Source organism: Bison bison, unplaced genomic scaffold (assembly GCF_000754665.1).
Source record: "Bison bison bison isolate TAMUID 2011002044 unplaced genomic scaffold, Bison_UMD1.0 scf7180017864263, whole genome shotgun sequence".
Lineage (NCBI taxonomy): Eukaryota > Metazoa > Chordata > Mammalia > Artiodactyla > Bovidae > Bison > Bison bison.
In genome coordinates, this window is record NW_011494835.1 from 11,592,628 (window position 1) to 11,614,754 (window position 22,127).

The 22,127-nt window shown below is 35.8% G+C and overlaps 1 protein-coding gene across 5 annotated transcripts in view; it reads right to left on the bottom strand.

Annotated features, from left to right (window-relative positions):
• BMPR1B (bone morphogenetic protein receptor, type IB) overlaps positions 1-22,127 on the bottom strand; it is a 170,263-nt gene that overhangs the window by 59,378 nt on the left and 88,758 nt on the right. The window contains exons 2-4 of one of the 5 annotated variants that reach the window (XM_010848330.1): positions 4,464-4,561; positions 2,771-2,836; positions 766-988 (exon numbers count right to left, since the gene is read on the bottom strand). The exons of 2 other annotated variants lie outside the window; for them this stretch is intronic. In XM_010848330.1, coding sequence (XP_010846632.1) covers positions 766-820 — 55 coding nt within the window. In that variant the 5' untranslated portion in view covers positions 821-988; positions 2,771-2,836; positions 4,464-4,561. Of the gene's footprint in view, positions 1-765; positions 1,257-2,770; positions 2,837-4,463; positions 4,562-22,127 lie in introns of those variants that run through there. 2 more of the 5 variants (XM_010848331.1, XM_010848332.1) reach the window with 2 other exon arrangements.

Sequence of the window (22,127 nt, forward strand, 5' to 3'; positions counted from 1 at the left end):
AACTAAAGAAACAACTATACAAAACCTGCAGTGCTGTTTACATGGTTCTGTTTAAAATTATGTGTTATGATTCATAGAAAAGTTTTCTAAGATAGCAAAAATGACATGAAGTACTAAAGAATACTTGTCTTAGTTTCTCTGACTGTATACTTTACTGTAAAACAATTTATAACCTTCCTGATTAAATGATTTAGAAACTAAATCTTCAAAACACTGATTCCTTCTAATATTTAAATCATTAATACATACTTTAAAATATTTTTATATTGTAAATATCGTACTTGGGAGAAAGTAACTTAGACTTCTGTAATCTATGAATTGAGACTTACATGTCACAGATAGCAAAAGAATTTACTATGTCAAAAACTACAAATTATACCACAAAGACTTTACACAGCCATAACACTTGATTTTAATCATGACCGTACTGGAAAATGTGTAAGGGCAAACACAGGCCCCCACTCAACACACGGACAACACAAAAGTTGAAATAAGGTATGCACAATATTTAGCAGTTTAAAAGTAACTTCAATCATACACTGCAGGGACAGCTAAGCTAAACTATCTGCTTGTCATGCACAGTAATTTTCATGCACAAAGTTTTTGAACCCCCTAAACTGTACTGTTCTCCACCCTCTATGCCAAGAAGGACTAAGTTCCATCATCCCTTTTGTGTGAGCCAGAAGCATCTTAACTGGTCTGGCTTACATTTCTGGAGGGGGATAAACAGCCTCTGTAAGATAAAAAGCATCTCCCACTACTCACTCGCGATTTCTGTATGCTTGCTAAGATCGTTGCCAGGTTCCCTGGGATGAGACATGAGGAGGATGCACAGAACTGCTAGGGGTGTCCACTAAAGAGCCCAGCACCGTAGGCAGCTCTAATCCTGCACCTGTGATGTGTTATTCACCAGTTAAGAAATGCAGTCCAGACGGTGGTTGCCTAATACAGCTCAGCTGTTTTTCTCAGTACTCCCTTTGATTATGAGCTGGCAAGAGAGATTATTCTGTTCAGGCACTGAGCTATGTTCAAGATACATGGCATATGACAGTGGAAAGGTGAAAGAGAAAAGAAACCTTAGAATCAAAAAAATAAATAAAAAGAAAAGAAAAAATCATTGACCACAGTGTATTATGTAACATTTCCAGATGGTTCAAAGCTGCCTCTGATTATACGCAAGGCAGAAAAACATACAACATTCAAGTATCTAGAAATCTATTTTTGACATTATCCTTTTGACATTTAGAATGGTATATCAACATGCAACTCTTGGGTTTATTTTAAAATAAGCATAACTTCACAAATTGATCAGCTACACAAACATTTAAAAATCTTTCTTTAAAGAGGTTTACCTATTCTAGATGTCTAACTCCTTTTGCTGGCAAAACTGAAACCAAATGATTACCATTAATTTTATCTTTTTATTAAGTCCACCATATCACTGGACTTGACTCAGAATTTTTTATATAAAATTTATATTTGAAACACAAATATCTTATTCATCATGGGTGGCTTAAGACAGCAGAAAATATTTATTTTATCCAGCATTAAATTGCTGGCAAGTCCAAATTGATTTAAGAAATATTTATCATACACAAAGCTATCTACAAAGCACTCTGATTTCATAGAGGTGAAGAAGAAATGGCCACTAACTCATAAACCTTAAAATCTAATCCAGAAAAGTGAATAAAAGTTATTTTTTCAGTTATTGTTGTTGTTTTGTCATAAAAGGGCTGCTGACCATTCACTCATACCAAAATTTTCACTCTTTTTCCATTTACACTCTATTATATAAACACAAAACCATCTGTCCCCTAGGCCAGTGTCCATGCCATTTTAAATAATCTAAAAACTTACCCAAAAACCAGACACCCTTTTCTAGTAGCAGATGGTTAAACATTCATTTATATATACAAAAAGAGTTGAAATGAAGAAAATATATCAACTTAAAATCTTATATATAAAGTATATACTAAAATGTTTAAAAATATTTTTTATTTTCATTACTTAGACATTAATTACCTACTAAGAAAAACAGTATATAAAAACACTAGAAAAATTACATATGATATATATTAGGAGTAATAGGGTCAAAGGAAATTCCTATGGTCATAAAAGCATTCTCCCTCATTAGAATCTGACACGTCTTAGAGCTTTCCTTTATATTTGGACAGCAGTGTTAAAGATAATACTGCGTTTAAAGTTCCAGATAACACTGTGAGGCTAACTGGATAAGGATCAAGGTTTGTGGTAGTATGCCACAAAACGTTGTATTAATATTTTCCTAACTATTCCCATACTCTGGTCTGTGCATCAGAACTAAACAAGAAAACCGAGTTGGGCTCTGGGTATTTATATGACTAGAAAAAATATATATAGACTACTGATGTTTAAATATAAAAAAAAATTTTTTCTGAAATTATACTTAATTGACCATAAAATAGTATTGAGATTCTGAACCACCATCAGCTTTGTTTGATTTTTTGGAATAAGATTGTCAAAGGCAAAAGTCTTATTGATGTTTGAGCAGAAACACCAAGGAAAGATCTGAATTGAGACTCTGTTATTGTAATGATTTTGTTATCTTAAATCTGGGTATGACATACATTGGAACATTTTGGCCTGATGTTTCTCAAGCTTTCCCTCTTTCAATAAACAAATGGCTTCAGTTTTCAAAACATTCTTCAAAAGCAATCTTACTTTTTAAATTTTGTAATTGTATAAAGCCTAGCAAACTAAATGGCCCAGGTTTTGAAAAGTCTGATCTTACCTTCAAATTTTCCTTCTTTGTAGTTCTTCAGCCAACTTGTAACTCCTCAATGATGCCAAAAATTACCTGCCCATACATCATATTCTAAAGTAAAAATGTTTTCTTTCTCCTTTTTAAAATAATTATCAATATGGTATCTCAACCAAACCATCCAAAAAACCCCTGAATCTAAGATGCTACAAGTAACTCTCTCTCACAAACATGGTTATTCTAAGCCACACAACAAAAGACAGACATATCTTTGTGTGTAATGTTTTTCTTTTCACCCTGAAATATTTTGATAAATTGGTATATGATTTTAAATTTCAGTATCAGAGTAATAAAAAATATATACTTACTCATGTTCTATTTAAATGATCAAAGTACTCCCAACAAGTAGTAATAACATTAATATAGGGGAAAAGGACAGTAGCTATTTTAAATGACCACTTCAGTTAGAAAGTTTCCCACTTTGACAAAGAATATTTAAGACCAAGCAAAATATTTTACCAAAATTAAAGAATTTGTTCTTCAGTTATTAAGAAGTCTTTTTCTAAGTTCAGCTACAGAAGGTCTTATCTCTACCTAAAAACTCAGATATTCAGTATGGGAGGCAAGAACTCTCATTTTTTAATGAATCAGAGATTGGCAAAACTTTGTCAGCTTTAACTGTAACAGCCATCAAGCCTGCTGATCCTCAGTAGGAGTGAAGTCTCACTGACTTTTATTTTGTATTTTCCTTAAAGAAAGAGCATGAGGTTCTTTCAGAATGAATAGACCTCACTTGTGATAAATGATGGTTATTTATTTTCAACAATGAAGGTTACTTATTTTCTTCTCATCTTTCTTTGCAGACAAAAAACTATTTGCTTTCATCACTGAAACCACAGTAACTATTTGGTGGTAACATGAAAATTTCCTAGTGGCTCTCCGTCTCTACCATCATATCAAACAGCCTGGCCAGGAAAGGATCAAAATTGTGCTAATTATTAATTAGAGAGATAATCTGGAATAAAACAAATCCCTCTAGTAGCTACATCCCCCCAATTTTTCATCCCAGTCCTTAGAATACAGGACTTTGTGATTGCTTTTGCGCAATTGAAATCATGGTAAAGGAAATATTTCTCTTCCCATTTCACACCAATAAGGGGGGGGAAAAAAGCTGTTCAATAGGCTCCATCCCAAATAAGCCCCCCCACCCCCAAGTGTTCAGGGCTTTCTCCTCTGTAGAGTTCAGTGTCTCCTCACCAGCAAGAAAGTATAAGCAGAGAGATCATTAGTTATGACATGTAGACGCTAGCAGATAATGTTGACTCACTTCAGGAACTACTAAACTATAAACAGTGTGCTGAAAGCCATTTATCTGCATTTTAGGATAAACAGCAGAAGCTATTCAATTAAATAGATTGCAAGGAATAAGCTGCTGATGCCAAACCAAGTGAAGCTTAATTGTGAAAAGAAAAATCTGAAGATTTAATAAAAATCAATCTAGGATACCAGAACACACAAAATCATTAAGCACTTTACTTTATAATATAATATATAAAACATAGAGCATATATTTTAAAAGACCAACTGATTTAGTTACCAAAGTTATTGCAGAGTAATTCGAGTTCAAAGAAAATTTATTGATAACTTGATATTTTATTTTAAGTGACAGCATTTATGATAATACTGAGGTTGAGCAAATATATGTTATCAAGGAAAGCTTTACCTGTCACTGTGTAAAAGTTAAAGTTGAACTGGGTCAGTTTTCTTATCAATAGTATTCCTCTTCACAATTTGTTTTGATAGAAAATTCCTAAATGACTCCTTCCAAGAAAAAGAAATACAACTGAGTGCAACTGCTCATTTATCTACATTTATAATATTATGTAAATGTGTATGTATATACATATTTCCATCTCTAGCATATTAAAATGCTGCAAGAAAATATTAATCTATCATATAACTCAGAGGTTTTATTCTGTGCTTGATTAGAAGGCTATGAGATAAACATGGTGCTTTCTTCAAGTGCCATATACAAGTAAAACACACTACATTTAGAACTTATTCTTCCCACTTGTCAGAAAACAAATCAAAATCTGCTCTTTTTCACACTTCCAGATGTCAGAAGTTTTTCAAAACAATTTTGAGGTCAGAAAAGAGAACACACAGGTGTGTGTTATGTCAACTACTGAAAGCAACTGAAGGTTCGTCTGGAATCTGATCACTCCACTGACACATTCTTGTGGGCATTACAAACGTTCCCTGAAAGAACATTACACTAATGCTGACTAATTTTAAACAACGTCCCAAATCTCATTAGACCTATTCCTTAGCAGTATTGTTCAAAAGCATCTCTGCTAGTAATACCACATTTATTGCCACCTCTTAGCAAACCTTTAATGTTTTCTTCAATATCACCTCTTCTGTTCTACTTCACTGACAATTCAGCAGGCTGAACAACAATAAAATATTTGATATCAATAAACATTAAGTTTTTGTCACATCATGAAAACTACGACAACCCACAAAAAACCAAACGTTAGGATATCAGTAACAAATGCTTAAGAAAAACTGGTTCACATTAATAGCCACCTGGTCTTGAGGAAACCAAGCCTGAGATAGAAAGATGGAAACAGTATTTCAATTCTGAAACTACCAGAGCCTGTGTTTAAAAAGGAAAAAAAAAAAAGAAACTGTAGTTAACCATTCAAAACCTATATTAAACTCAAACAGTAACGTAAGTGTGACATGTTCTTAATCTTTTTTAGTGACTAGAAGGAAATTCTTACTATTAAATGAATCAAGATCAGAAAAATTCTGCCTACCATTAAAGACTTAATAGTCATAGATTTCTGAGGTTATTAATAATTGAAGGTAAACATATCAATTTAGAATTTAAAAAATCATATCAACCATAAACATTCATTCCAAAGATTTACTATTTTATATAACCTTTCCTTTTCTCTCGCACACATATACACACATACATCCTACAAGTATGTTCACAATGAAGATACACAAGTAGCAAATTATTACAGTAAAACCATCTTCTTGCCAGGTATCCCTAGTATTTTCCAAACCTCAAACAAGGTCTCACTACTGAACACCCTCCCCCAGGCAATAATCAAAAAACAGAAACTTTAGGGCATTTTTCCTTTCCTCAGTCCATCACCCAGGGTCTGAGTCAGGCCAAGAGCTGATGCTCAGAGCAGGATGCACAGGGCACTCTCCACTTCTGCAGCATAACCGGTAGTGGCTGATGAATGTGCTTTTAAATCGACACAAGCCAAGTTTCTCAGCTTTACTTTTCTGCTTGGTAGCAGCAAACCCTGAGGTCTTCACCACTAACATTCTACAACGCACAGGGAAAACGAAGGCAGGGGCCCTCTGCTCGAGTGTTTGTGCAGAATAGTCCTGTCTAAAAAAAAAACGTGAGACTCTTTCCTACCTTCCATCCTCATTTATCTCCCAACCCGCAATGGCTTCTCAAAAACTCCACTGTTCTTGAAGATCCAGATGTCTCCTTTCTTCCCTCCCATTCCCACTGAGAAGACAGGAAACACCAGGTGTGAAATGTCTCTGTTTGCCCCCTCCACTCAACACACACATCCTAAGTGGGAGCTTTCATCCCTACTTGTCCTCTCAGGGGAGCCACCCTGCCATTTGTCTGCTGGGTCCCGGCTCTTCTCACACACCCAGATGCACAACCGAGACCAGTTTCTCACAGAGGATGGTTGGCCTGCATCCGTTCCTTCCTGGGTTATGAACAAAGAACAGTTTTCCCAGGCTAGATCAGCCCAGCTGGAAAAGGATTTTAGGACAAAGAGAAAATGAGTATATTTGGAAGAAAGTGCAAAGGAGCCCTGAAAGGAAAACCTGAGATGCTGATGCTTGTGCCCTTATATCAAAATGTAGTAACTTATACAGAACATGTAACCAAGCACCAACTCATCTTACAATAGGCCAAGTCACACGTATAACAGGATAACTAGATTCCAAACAGGTGAAGGAATTGTGTAGCCCGAGTTTTGCTATCAACTTGGAAAATCTCCAGAATGTCCAGAAAGTTTTGTTTGGAAAACCAGCACAGTGATGGTTGACCAAATAAGGTATAGACAGTAAACACAGGTTCTCAGGATGTGTTTGTGGAAGGAATACCATGAATGAGTTAGATCACGAGAAAAGACTCAGCCAAACATACCTGTCTAGATTAGAAACTCAGTGTGAAGGAAATGACCCTGAGTCAGCACCATAACACATCAGTACCACACGATGACTGCTTTTCCCATGACCGCATTCCCTGGATGGGTAACAAAGAGAGTGGTGGGGGTGTTTCTAAAGAAAAGAATCTGCACAGAAAGCAGCAGTTGCTCTGGTGACCCGAATATTCCAAAATACTACATGTTCTATCACTAACTACTTCCAGTTCTCCCCTAACTCAATAAACAATTTGGAAAAAGGGCATCTCACCTCCCACTGCCTAACATCATAACTAGTCATGGACAGAAGGAATAAAAATCAACCCAAGCCCATCTGGCAACAAGTACAGAAAATCATTCATAACAAGTACGCGTACTTTATGTAATAAATATGGCGGTATATATGGATGCCCCTGACTTCACCTATCTACTTTCAGGCAGATTTTTTAAGGCTGACGTCTATTTTTACATATTTAGGGAATATTACATGCATACTAAATTATGTACGCTTGTGGGCTTGCATTAATGAGTTTACTGAAAAAGGAATTTGAATAAATGTGAAAGGAGATTGCATTATATTAGAGAAAGGGGAAAGGGGACAGGACAAAGAGCCCAAACTGAACGGCAGTAGGGAATTTCTAAAATTAAACTAACACATACAATAGCCTGGAAATAACTTTCACTTCCCTTGAGCTGATTATTTATACAAGCTATGTTTAAATAAAGGCTGGATTTTACTTTGATAGAGTATATTAAGTTCATGTTTTCAAAGGGAGCAAATTATGATGAAACAAAGAAAGAATAACCATAATAACGTGGCAGCACCAAGCCTTAATGCCAGTGTCCATAAGGTATCAAGGGGTTGTGGGTGAGGAGAAGGAGAAGCTTTAGCATGTGTAGTAAAGAACTACGCCTTCCTCTCTAGAAATTACCAAATGAATGTTAGCCAGGAGTCTTATCAGCCTGTTCTGCAGAGATGGGTTGTCTGGCGCTGACTGGCATATACATTCTCCTGTTCCAAACACAGCCAGTTCCTTCTTTTTTATTACAGTGTCAAGTCTCCCCAAACATCCCCTTCTTAAATTACTTCAGCTAAATTTCCAACAAACACTGAGTTCTCAAGGTTTAAAAAAATCAAAATAATGAACAAAATAAAAACAGATCAGCCAGTAGACACAGAAGGTTACGGTTATTTACCATATCCTTTCTATCTTCTTTCTTTCGTGTGCTTTTGTTTTCATCACCATCTGTGTGGGATGGTAAGAATAGTTCTTGCCAAAGATAATTGAGTTCTTTTAGTCCAGCCAAGCAAAGAATGGGAGGTAAGAAAGGATGATAAAAATTATGTTAAAAATACTTTCAGGTTCAAAGCAATTCAGGGGTCACAATGATATATTTGTATGCCCTGAATGTCCTTATCAGTAAAAGGAGATGTTAGGAAAGTGTGTTCTCTAACCTCCCTCCTACTTCAGACGTAGTATGGTTCCACATAACTTTCACATTGCTGATACACATTCTTTTTTGCATCTATAGCCTAAAAAGAGGGTACTGAATACTATATTAATAAAATATAAGAATTCCAGTACTCCCTTGTATTAGCTGTGTGACCTTAGGTCAGTTCTTAATTTTTTAAAAATCTCAAACACTTCATAGTTACAGGACTTCCACCTCAAGGAGTCTCAAGGGGATTAAGTATTTAATTTAAAAAAGCATTTATCTGTCCCAAATTATGTGTTGATAAATCTCATATAATATAATCCTCAAAATGCTCATTTTATAAATGAAGGGACTAGGGCTTGGAGAGGTTATTTTTCTGAAAACAAACAAGTAAGCAGCAGACAAAGGTGGGAGGTAAACTCTTGGCTCTGTGACTCTGAAAAGCAATGACTCCTCTAGACAGCAGTTCACAAATGTTTTGCTCTCAAGATTCTTTTCCCTAATTAAAAATTATTAAGAGCATCATATTTTTATAAATAAAAATTTATCCATAATTTTATTATGGATAATAGCTATCATTTACTCAATTAGGAATTAAAACTGAACAGTTTTTAAATATGTATGTGTGCTGCTAAGTCGCTTTCAGTCATGTCCAACTCTGTGCAACCCTATGGACTGCAACCTGCCAGGCTCCTCTGTCCATGGGATTCTCCAGGCAAGAATGCCAGAGTCGGTTGCCATGCCCTTCTCCAGGGGATCTTCCCAACCCAGGGATCGAACGTGTGTCTTTTATGTCTCCTGCATCACCAGGTGAGTTCTTTATCACTAGTGCCACCTGGGAACCCATTTATTTTAATATGCTTTCAGAAAAACGAAAAATGTAGTACTGTTTTACATTTTTGCAAATCTCTTTAATGTCTAACTTAAGAAACTGGGTATCTGCTTCTGAATTATATCTTTTGCAATATATTGTGTCTGACATATATGAAGAATGTACGGCCACAGATATGTAGTTGGAAAAAGACCTATATTTTAGTAGACTTTTTTCATAATAGTGATTATTTTGGAGTACTACACAAACACTGGACAAGTAGACATCTCTTCAAAGTTAGATTCAAGTGTGAAACCCTATCAATGAAATTTGCATAATCTGATAAAATCTGTCTGTCATACACTTTGAATAGATTTTTATACATGCATGAAGATGAAACAATGGGCACTAGTTGTCCAGTTGGTTCACTCAGTTATGCAGATCAATCCTGTGCATGCAAGCTTCCAGATCCTGAATTTTGTCTGAAAGCTTGAATCTGATCATTAGCAATAAATACTGGCAGTTGTTTTCCCTGAAGTGAGAGGCTCGCTCTGTTCATTTTTTGAGAATACACCTGCAAATACCCATGCCTGAAGAACAACGGTTTGTCTGTCAGTCATTCTTTATAGTAAAAATTGCCTTTCATGAAATAAGTCATTGAGTAACCATCAATCTTCAGGATGCTGAAGAATTTCTTTATGTATTCTCCACATTTTGTCACACAGAATATTAAAAAGAAATAGACTCAGAGGCTGGAATTTAATAAACATCAGAATTTTAACAGCTTCATTCAGGATATTATCTAACCAAGGTATTATTAAATAACAATAAAGCTTTTTGCTTGGTGTTGGGTGGTGGGTGTTTGGTTCGCTGGTTTGGTGTTTGGTCAGTTGGCGTGACTGATGGTTTGTTTTTACTCTGAATACATGGCAGAGAGGAACGTAAGTACAGTTTGATGCCCCATCTGCATTTGCGCTAAGGTTCTATCAACAGCTCTAACCACTATTTCTCTTTTGTATCATCAGTGAAAATGTTAATAATAAATCAATTTATTACTATCCTTATGAATCATTTTTTGAGAACTGCCACACTAGATGACAAACTCCTGGTCACTAGATATATAAAATCTATGTATATATTAAGATAAGCTAAGAAATTTTAACAACAGTGGAAGAGAAGGGAATGAGCATAAGAGATAATTTCAAGAAGGCAAAGTGAGTAAAATATATATATTGAACCTTTTTGAGATCTAAGGAGAGATTTTCAGTTGGAAACACTAGATAGCTCACAAAAATATTATATGTGACAGATATGAAAGCAATTATTAATATAAACTTAGAGATCAATTAAAACATAAATGACACAGAGCACTGAAAATTAAGCTGTCACCACTTAGCTGCTGCCAGTTATGAAATACTGATAAACACTTGAGAAAAGCAAAAAGTGATTCATTAATATGAAAGTAAAATAAACAGGTACACAAAGTTCACATTCTCAGAAAAGTAATTAAGAAGAGAAGAATAATTTGTTAAATGTGGCACTAATGAGTTCTGGTTGATATGTGCTTGCTTTGCTTTTTGGTTGTAAGCTATCATAGTCAGGATTTTCTGTTTCTTCTGCATGGTTCTGTGTTTTTTTCATATTGAATATTCTGAGGTTGACCACGATGAGACAAGCTTTTCTCTAACTTTAACTATGTGCATGTCTTGATCTGAACATACTTTAAGTCTCTTGATCTCCAAAGAGCCATTTTTCCTTCATGCTGCAGGAAACAGCCAATTCTGAATTAAGAAAAGTTAGATTTTTTTAATTAACTTTTTTTATTGAAGGATAATTGCTTTACAGAATTTTGTTGTTTTCTGTCAAACCATAACATGAATCTGCCATAGGTATATGTATATCCCCTCTCTTTTGAACTTCCTTCCCATCTCCCTCCCCATCCTACCCCTCCAGGTTGATATAGAGCCCTGTTTTGAGTTTCCTGAGGCATACAGCAAATTCCCATTGGCTCTCTATTTTACATATGGTAATGTAAGTTTCCATGTTACTCTTTCCATACATCTCACCCTCCTTCCCCTCTCCCCATGTCCATAAGTCTATTCTCTATGTCTGTTTCTCCACTGCTGCCCTGCAAATAAATTCTTTAGTACCAGTTTCTAGATTCCATATATATGTGTTAGAATACAATATTTATCTTTCTCTTTCTGACTCACTTCACTCTGTATAATAGGTTCTAGGTTCATCCACCTCATTAGAACTGACTCAAATGAGTTCCTTTTTATGACTAATATTCCATTGTGTATATGTACCACAACTTCTTTATCCATTCATCTGTCGATGGAAATCTAGGTTGCTTCTGTGTTCTAGGTACTGTAAGAAAGAAAGAAAAGAAAGTGAAGTCGCTCAGTCATGTCTGACTCTTTGCGACCCCATGGACTATAGCCCACCAGGCTCCTCCATCCATGGAATTTTCTAGGCAAGAATACTGGAGTGGGTTGCCATTTCCTTCTCCAGGGGATCTTCCCGACCCAGGAATCCAACCCAGGTCTCCCACTTTGCAGGCACACGCTTTACCATCTGAGCCACCAAGAAATGCCAAGCTATTGTAAATAGTGTTGCAATGAACAATGGGATACATGTGTCTTTTTCAATTTTGGTTTCCTCAGGGTATATGCCTAGGAGTGGGATTGCTGGGTCATATGGTGGTTTTATTGCTAGTTTTTTTTTTTTTTTTTTAAGGAAACTCCATACTGTTTTCCACAGTGGCTGTATCAATTTACCTTCCCACCAACAGTGCAAGAGTGTTCCCTTTTCTCCACACCCTCTCCAGCATTTATTGTTTGTAGGAAAAGTTAGATTTTATATCACTGAAGGGTCTTAAACAAGGGGTACACTTAGCAGATCTTCTTTCCCACCTAAAAATATTGTATGGAGAAACAGTATTTCTTATATGAGGTCTTAAATGTGATTACTAACACTCAAATGAAATACGTATTTTGCATATAAACTTTAACAGAGTAAGAGTTATATCTCTTTGGTTTAACCAAGACAACCTCAGCATCTAGAATAATGCCTGGCACTGGCAGGCATGTGTAAATTGTTCCTCTCTTACGTGAAACAACTTCCCTATTATGAAGATTTCGAGGATTATCTAATGTGAGGGAAGCTACAATGTTATCTCATATTATACCTATGATTATGTTATTTCAGAGAGGGGAGTGTGTGTATGTTCTATTGTGATTGCTGTTTGATAAAATTTCCACTTTTAAAAATTGAAAACATAATGTGAAAATGCAGCTAAATTTTTCTGATACTTCCTCTGTCCCCTCTACATATACTTTTCAAGCTCAAGAAAGACATTGACCCCACTTTGACAGAGCAAATTCAAGTAAATTACTTTTTAGGTTACTAAGGACTGAAGCATGGGAACAGGAGTGTGAAAGGAAGGTTCTGAACACTGTCTGTGATGCCAGTGTAACCTGGACAGCACTCAGAGAAGAGGACACATGGGCTAGAGATCATGCCCCACTTGGCTAATTAGCTGTACACCTTGCGAAAAACTCAGTCATTTCTCTGGACCTCCATTTCTCCATCTTGAAAACAGGAGTAAGCATGTCTACTTCTCTTGTAGTTATTGCTAAGATTGAATGAAGTTCTATAAAGCACTTAGTGTAGGCCCTGTGACCGAGACAGAGTAAACTCCCAACAAATGTAGGTTGCCTTGATTTTCCAGAAATCTATAGATTAAAACTTGATGGTAATGACTGCGAAGTTTGTAACATAGAAAAGGATACATCTTTCACCTCAGCTATGTAAGTTATAAAGTGACTACCAGAATCCAGAACCAATTTAAAGACAGAGCAATTAAATGGATAAAAGACACAAATGTAAGATCACATAATATAAAACTCCTAGAGAAAAACTTAGGCAAACACTTTTTGACATAAATCACAGCAATAACTTTTTGATCCATTTCCTAAAGGAAATTGAATAAAAATATACAAATGGGATCTAATTAAATTTAAAAGCTTCTGCACAGCAAAAGAAACCACTGACAAAACAAAAAGGCAACTTACTAAATGAGAGAAGATTTGCACAAATGATATGACTGATAAAGGATTAATATCCAACATATATAAACAACTCACACAACTGAACATCAAAAAAACAAACAACCCAATTAAAAAATGGGCAGAAGAATTGAATAGACATTTTTCCAAAGAGGAAATGCAGATGGCCAACAGGTACATGAAAAGATGCTCAGCAGAGAAATGCGGATCAAAACCACAGTGAGGAATCACCTCACACCTGTCAGAATGTCTAGCATCAAAAAGAATAAATACATAACATACAAAATAAATACAAAAACATAAATAACAAATGCTGGCTAAGATATGAAGAAAAGAAAACCCTTGTACACTGTTGGTAGCAAAGTAAATTGAAGCAGTCACTGTGGAAAACAGTTTGGAGGTGTCTCAAAAAACTAAAAATAGAATTACCACATGACCCAGCAATTCCACTCTTGGGTATATATCCAAGAAAACAAAAAGACTAATCTGAAAAGATACACTCGTTCCAATGTTCACAGTAGCACTGTTTACAACAGCCAAGATACGGAAGCAACCTAAGTGTCCATCAATAAACAAATGGACAAAGAAGATACGGTACATATACAATGAACACTACTCAGCCATAAAAAAGACCAAATTTTAACATATGGAGCAAAAGGGATGCACTTGGATGGCATTATGCTAAGTGAAATAAGTCAGACAAAGACAAATACTATATGATATCATTTATATGTGGAATCTAAAAAATACAACAAACTAGTGAATATAACAAAAAAGCAGCAGACACAGATTTAGAGAAAAACCTAATGGTTACTAGTGCGGAGGGGCAGGAGGGACCATATAGATGTGGGGGAGCAGGAGGTACAAATTATTGGCTGTAAGATAGGCTCAAGGATGTACAACACAATGAATATAGCCAATATTCTATGAAAGTGAAAGTGAAAATGAAGTCGCTCAGTCATGTCCGACTCTTTGCGACCCCATGGACTGTAGCCTACCAGGCTTCTCAGTCCATCTGATTTTCCAGACAAGAGTACTGGAGTGGGTTGCCATTGCCTTCTCCAGGGGATCTTCCCAACCCAGGGATCAAACCCAAGTCTCCTGCATGGTAGGCAGACGCTTTACCCTCTGAGCCACCAGGAAAGCCCCATATTCTGTAATAACTGTAAATTAAAAGTAACTTTTAAAAGCTGTATAAAAAAGAAAGTGACTGAAGGAAAAAAATATGTACACACAACTGTTTTCTAGAATTTATCGTTGGTACTATCTACAGGTACTAATTCATATTTCTAATTTTCAAACAAATTTAACCACTTTATAATTTTTTTTTAATTAGTTTCACTATTTGGAAGAAATCACATGGAAGTTCCATTAGCATGGCTCCTGCTAGCAGTGATAAATAAATGTAGCACTGTTCAAAGAAAAAACTATAGAACATTATGCAACTCATGAAGTATACCAACAATACTTACTCATATTGAGGTTTGTTTACTGTGTCATAGCAACTTTGCCTTCACAGCACTTTACGTGATAGTGCGTTGGTAAAGCAACTGCCTGCCAATACAGAAGACGCAGGTTAGATCACTGGGTCAGGAAGACCCTTTGGAGAAGGATATGGCAACCTGCTCCAATATTCTTGCCTGGAAAATTCCACAGACAGAGGAGCCTGGCAGGCTACATTCAATGGGGTCGCAAAGAGCCAGTCACGACTGAGCACACATCTTAAGAATAGCATACCTTGTATGTCATATTCAATTCAAGTTGCTATCAACTGTTAGCATTAGCTACTACTTCTTAACAATATTCTGTATCTTTAGAACTTACACTTTGCAAGACACTTACATGAACAAACATATGTGTGTTAAACAGATCCAAAAATTATACACATAAGCATTCTATAACATCCAGTGTTATGAAAATTTAAAATTGGCCGACATTTAATCATGTATCTCAGATCTTCTGTTGATATATAATCATATACAGCCAGTTATATAACTTCACCAGACTCTAATGTCCTATGTTTTTAAAAGGAAGAAAATTAAAAGAACAAAGAGGTAATATGGCACTCACTTTACAATGTATGAAGACAATCTAAAAATTGCATGGAGAAAGTGGCTTGTCCATTAACCCTTTACTGTATAAAAAGGCTATCACGGTGTGGTTTGTATGCTTCAGGGAAGTAAAGAAAAATTGCTGAAATGAGCCACAAATGAAAGCAAGCAAGCTATGGAGTACTTATCACAGGCAAAACACTCTTCTCAGAGTTTTCACACATTTTCATATAATTCTCACCACAGTTAGCAACGCAGGTACAATTATTTCCATTTTTATAAATGACCAAGGCTCAGATATAAAGTCTTAGGATTGAGCTGACAGTTTTGCTATGCCATATAAACAATTAAATCTCTGATCTTTCTCCCACTTCTATGGTCATTATTTTCACTGTAATCTAAAAATAGCAATACACATGCATAAACTTGAGAAAATAAAAAAGCTAAAGTGAAATAAAAAGTTGTAATTCCAAAGTTCTTAAAAAGGCATCCAAGGTACTTTAATTGACTCAACCTGGGCTTCCCTGGTGGTCCAGCGGTTAAGAATCTACCTGCCATGTAGGGGACCCAGGTTTGATTTCTGGTCCAGGAAGATCCCACATGTCAAAGGCCAACTAAGCCCACGGACCACAAGTACGAAAGCCTGCGTGCCCCAGAGCCCATGCCCCACAACGAGAGAGGCCACTGAAACGAGACAACTGCATGGAACCGGAGAGCGGCTCTCTCTGGCCACAGCTAGAGAAGGCCTGCCAACAGCAACAACGACCCGGTAACCTAAAAAGAAAAATTAATTGACTCAACCTATCTTCCCAGCTCTCTGTCCATATGTATCACTCTCCCCAGGTTTTTTCATATTCCCATGTCTTTGCTCATAATTTTCAGACTACAGCCACCTCCGTTTCTATCATCTGTGATACAGTTCACAATCAGAAGTATATGCATCTTTTTAGGAACTTTGCCATGTTACACATTTTACTCTACATTGAAGAACAGCTAGTTGCACACATATTCTGGCCTATCAACTATCACCCTCTTATGGCAAGTAGTACAGTTTATTTACATGTGAGCCACCCAACTGATTATTAACTTGAATAATTAGCTGTGTGACCTCAGACAATTTACTTAACCTCCATGAACTTCAATTTCCTCATCGGTAAAATGAGGGCAATGGCATTTATTCATTTGTATGTATAAAATACTCAGAACAGTTCCTTAAGGAGTTTGTTCGATATTAGTGTAAACAATTCATATACTATTAATCACTGAAATTTTTGATCAAAGAAATTCATTGTTTGGTGTTAACTAGCTCACATTCTCATTCAACTCTGATTTTAGCATTTGTAAATTTTTGAAGGAAAGATATTTAAGTTTTTAAGTATAAGAACATTTTAAAACATAATATTTTATAAGTCTTCTAAGTAGTTTTATAAGGACAAATATATATATATTACATGTATATAATATTTATATATTACACATACACATAGACATTATCATAATGGATTCCTGCAGAGCACAAAATAAGCTCATCTCTCCAGCAAAGTACCAGTTCATCCTATAATTTGATGACACAGACGTGAAAGGAGGGTTATACATCAACGTAGGTCTCTTGGATAGAGACAAGATTATTCACTGGACTTTCTTACTTCTTGGTACAATTTGGGAACTTTCTACATGCTTTCTGAACATTCTGCCATCCATACAGAGAAACTAAGCCTGTTTTACATCAACAGGACATTCACAGTTCAACATCTGCGTCTCCTTCTCTCTCTTTGCACTAGACACCTTCACAAATGTGACCTTTTACCTCTCAGCATCCGCCTCATGGCTGTTCACAGCAACGTTAGGGGAGAAGGAAGCCACAGATCTCACTGAACTGGGAGATGACAGCCTTTCTACAGCAAAGGCAGCCTGAGCACTATTAATGTACAGAGCGTGTATACAGAAAATACAGAAATATTCAGTGTCTTCTTTAGAAAGTTTCCACTCCAAAATGAGGACTCAATGGCTAAAAACCATAAAGACAGATTTAACAACAATCAAATCGGGCAGTTTCACTTCTCAAAAATAGTAAATAGAGTCATCGCACTTTCAATAGAAAACAATTATTAGAAGCAAAAGTTTACTCAGTTACCGTAAAACAGGTCCAACATCTTGCATAGGTCTTCTCATAGACTGTAAAGAGCAAATAATGAAAGCAGCAAAAATTCCAGTGGAAACTATGACTATTATTCAATTTATGAGGCTTGTCTTAAAGATACGGTTTGCATTAAATAACAGAAATTAGCACTTTACAAAGACAAATTTAAACTTATGACCTATAGTGTTTTACTTAAGATTTCTTAGTATAAGAGAGATGTATAAGATTACTGAGTGTAAGTAATCTACCTTATACCTTAGTATAAGGTAGATTACTTAAGAATAAATGAGATGTTCTTGAGAGGAATACATTTATCAACAGAATACAAATTTTTGGTTTCCAAGTCAGTGCTTACTTCTGCAATGTTAAGCATCTTAGAAAGAGAAATATGTCAATGGATTCCTTAGTACTCTTCTACTCATCCAATGCATACTCCATTTCAAATTTAAAATGATGATGAGCCGGCATGTAATTTTCTGGGCCATTACCTGATTTCATGTCCAGGTATTCTTTACTTCCATTACCAAATAACAATGATATACATGGAATAATAGCAAAGATGTTACAAGTGCTCTTACTTCAAAATACCTTAACTTCAGCAATTTCTCATTCAAAAAAGACTGTGCTTTGGTAATGACTGAATATATATTTATGCATCCTCATATTCTGTGTGACATATTTGAACTAGGAGAAGACTGCAGTCTAAGGTAGCTGCAAGTGGCAAGACACAGAGGCCTGGGGTCCTGGGAAGAAAGAATGGAGAAAAACAGAGATGAAAAAGGAAGCTAAAATGCTACCCATAAGAAGTGAGGATTCACTGACAATTCCTTTGCACAACCTCAGCCAGGAGAAACAAAGATCTTTTCAAATTGAAAGAAAAGATTTCTCAAAACAGAAAACTAATGCGCCAGGAACTATCTGCAGTGTTTTTCTGCAATAACTCTTGTTGCTTCTTCCAACAAGCTTATGAGTCCTACAGTGTTATTTCCCCCATATTAAAATGCAGAAACTGAGGCCCTGACAACTTGCACAAGGTCACAGAACAAGAGAGAGTTGAAACAGATTTTAAACAAGAAGTCTGACTCCAAACAAAGACTGGTCTCCTTCCCATTAACAGATATGCCATATTAAAACAGGATCTCCTAGTATCTACAGAAAAAAGACTCACCATGGCAGCAGTCAATACAAAATCACAGTCACCGTGTGATAATCAAAGACATCCACCATATTTAAACCCACAATCATTTTTATTTTTTTTAATTTATTTATTTTAATTGGAGGCTAATTACTTTACAATATTGTAGTGGTTTTTGCCATATATTGATATGAATCAGCCACGGGTGTACATGTGTTCCCCATCCTGAACCCCCTCCCACCTCCCTCCGCATCCCATCCCTCTGGGTCATCCCAGTGCACCAACCCTGAGCACCCTGTCTCATGCATTGAACCTGGACTAAGACTATCAGTTCATTTGCAGAGTGTTTCTGACTTAAAGGAGAGAGAGATGTGAGTTACTATTTGCCACCACATTCTGCTCTGGTCTTAAAAGTGTTTTATCTATTTTCTTTTGAAGTGAATTTTAATGAGCCCTAATTGTCAAAGGACTTCATAAATATTCATTATACAGTAAAAGAAGTGGTGTTTCCTTTCCCTAAAAGCTGAAAGAGAAAACAGTTAAGATTCCAAAGTAGAGTAGGCATGATGAAAGTCTTAAATGGAATTGTAAACATTCAGTATTGTATTAGATGTTTACCCAAATGGTTCGTATCATTTGAACACTTAAGAAAATTCTTAGTGTAGCGATAACTTTTATTTTTGCCTTTGTAAGAAGTCCACCACAGCACAATCTGTTGGAGATATTTTCATTTTTATCAGTCATCCAATTCCAAATGATCCAAAACACTTCACTAACTATTGATGATGCCTTCTGCACCACTGAACAGTAAAATAGTTATGATGTTGGGAGGAAATGATTTTGATCTAAATCAACAGGGCAGGCCCAGCTATTATGAAAGTGCCACAAATCTTTTGCATTAAAGAATGTTTTCACACTGGATTTGAGTCTTCAAAGAAAGCATTCACCAAAGTGTTGCATTTTACATTAATCCTACACAGCTGTCAGGGAGTGTATTATCATAATGATTGACTTCTGATGAAGCCGTAGCCTCAAATATTTCCTCCCATTGCCAAAAGGTGGGAGATCTCACAATATACCAAGGCCATGCCAGAGTTCCCAAGGTCAGCCAAATGCAAATGAGCTGGAAAGTCAAATATTAACTCCATGAGAACACGTCTCTCCAAAACCCACCCCATCTGATTTACTGTAAGAAAGGGGAAAACATGTTTGTTATTTTCAGACATATAGCAATAACTTTTCCCCTTTTAAAACTGTTGTTTCCTCAATGAGAGATAAATATGTTTCTATAAAAAGACCTCCCCAAAGTCTCTGAATTGTGAAAATAACTACTTTGTCATTATCATAAAACCAGAAATAAAAGATACCTCAGTTAAATTTTGGGAAATTAAGACAGAAGAAAGTAAATATGTTTATTTAGTGAAGCCCCTCTATAATTTCCAAAAATGAGCCAAATTCAAAGACCTAATTCATTTAAATATCTTTAAGAAATTTTATTAAACAATAATCAGATAATTTTTATTTTGTACTTGACTCTAAAATATTTAAGTCATTCAAATACAGCTGTTAAATTCTTACAATCATTTTCCCAGCTGCTTTGTATTTTTCACTTCCTAAAGTTTAGCTGGAACTGGGGACGGTGAGATGGGAAGAGGAAACACATCTGTAATGGCCATTTAATAAGCTATGCTCTGTGGCTAAATAATTATACATATAGTTATAAAGACTCTCATTCTTTTAAAATTAAATAATATCAAAATTTGGTTTACCTACAGTATCCAGTAAGCACAGAAACATTTTATATTACCTGAATTCAGAAACACATGGCACCAAACAGGGGACCACAAATATTATGCAGGAACAGAATAATGCAACACAGGGGCAAAACACGCTGAAGAAATTTTTTTTCTTTGCTGGAAGATTTTTGATTACAGTTTCAATTTCCGTGCTTGTGATGGGTCTGTTAAGATTTTCTATTTCTTCCTGGTCGAGTTTTGGAAAGTTGTACTTTTCTAAGAATTTGTCCATTTCTTCCACGTTGTCCATTTTACTGGCATATAATTGTTGATAGTAGTCTCTTATGATCCTTTGTATTTCTGTGTTGTCTGTTGTGATCTCTCCAGTTTCATTTCTAATTTTATTGATTTGATTTTTCTCCCTTTGTTTCTTGATGAGTCTGACTAATGGTTTGTCAATTTTATTTATCCTTTCAAAGAACCAGCTTTTGGCTTTGTTGATTTTTGCTATGGTCTGTCTTGTTTCTTTTGCATTTATTTCTGCCCTAATTTTTAAGATTTCTTTCCTTCTACTAACCCTGGGGTTCTTCATTTCTTCCTTTTCTAGTTGCTTTAGGTGTGGAGTTAGGTTATTTATTTGACTTTTTTCTTGTTTCTTGAGGTGTGCCTGTATTGCTATGAACTTTCCCCTTAGGACTGCTTTTACAGTGTACCACAGGTTTGGGGTTGTTGTGTTTTCATTTTCATTTGTTTCTATGCAAATTTTGATTTCTTTTTTGATTTCTTCTGTGATTTGTTGGTTATTCAGCAGGGTGTTGTTCATCCTCCATATGTTGGAATTTTTAATAGTTTTTCTCCTGTAATTGAGGTCTAATCTTAATGCATTGTGGTCAGAAAAGATGCTTGGAATGATATCTATTTTTTTGAATTTACCAAGGCTAGATTTATGGCCCAGGATATGATCTATCCTGGAGAAGGTTCCATGTGCACTTGAGAAAAAGGTGAAATTCATTGTTTTGGGATGAAATGTCCTATAGATATCAATTAGGTCTAACTGGTCTATTGTATCGTTTAAAGTTTGTGTTTCCTTGTTAACTTTCTGTTTAGTTGATCTATCCATAGGTGTGAGAGGGGTATTAAAGTCTCCCACTATTATTGTGTTATTGTTAATTTCTCCTTTCATACTTGTTAGCATTTATCTTACATATTGTGGTGCTCCCGTGTTGGGTGCATATATATTTATAATTGTTATATCTTCTTCTTGGATTGATCCTTTGATCATTATGTAGTGACCGTCTTGGTCTTTTTTCACAGCCTTTGTTTTAAAGCCTAGTTTATCTGATATGAATATTGCTACTCCTGCTTTCTTTTGGTCCCTATTTGCACGGAAAATCTTTTTCCAGCCCTTCACTTTCAGTCTGTATGTGTCCCCTGTTTTGAGGTGGGTCTCTTGTAGACAACATATGTAGGGGTCTTGTGTTTGTATCCATTCAGCCAGTCTTTGTCTTTTGGTTGGGGCATTCAACCCATTTACATTTAAGGTAATTACTGGTAAGTATGATCCCGTTGCCATTTACTTTATTGTTTTGGGTTCGAATTTATACACCGTTTTTGTGTTTCCTGTCTAGAGAATATCCTTTAGTATTTGTTGAAGAGCTGGTGTGGTGGTGCTGAATTCTCTCAGCTTTTGCTTGTCTGTAAAGCTTTTGATTTCTCCTTCATATTTGAATGAGATCCTTGCTGGGTACAATAATCTGGGCTGTAGGTTATTTTCTTTCATCACTTTAAGTATGTCTTGCCATCCCCTCCTG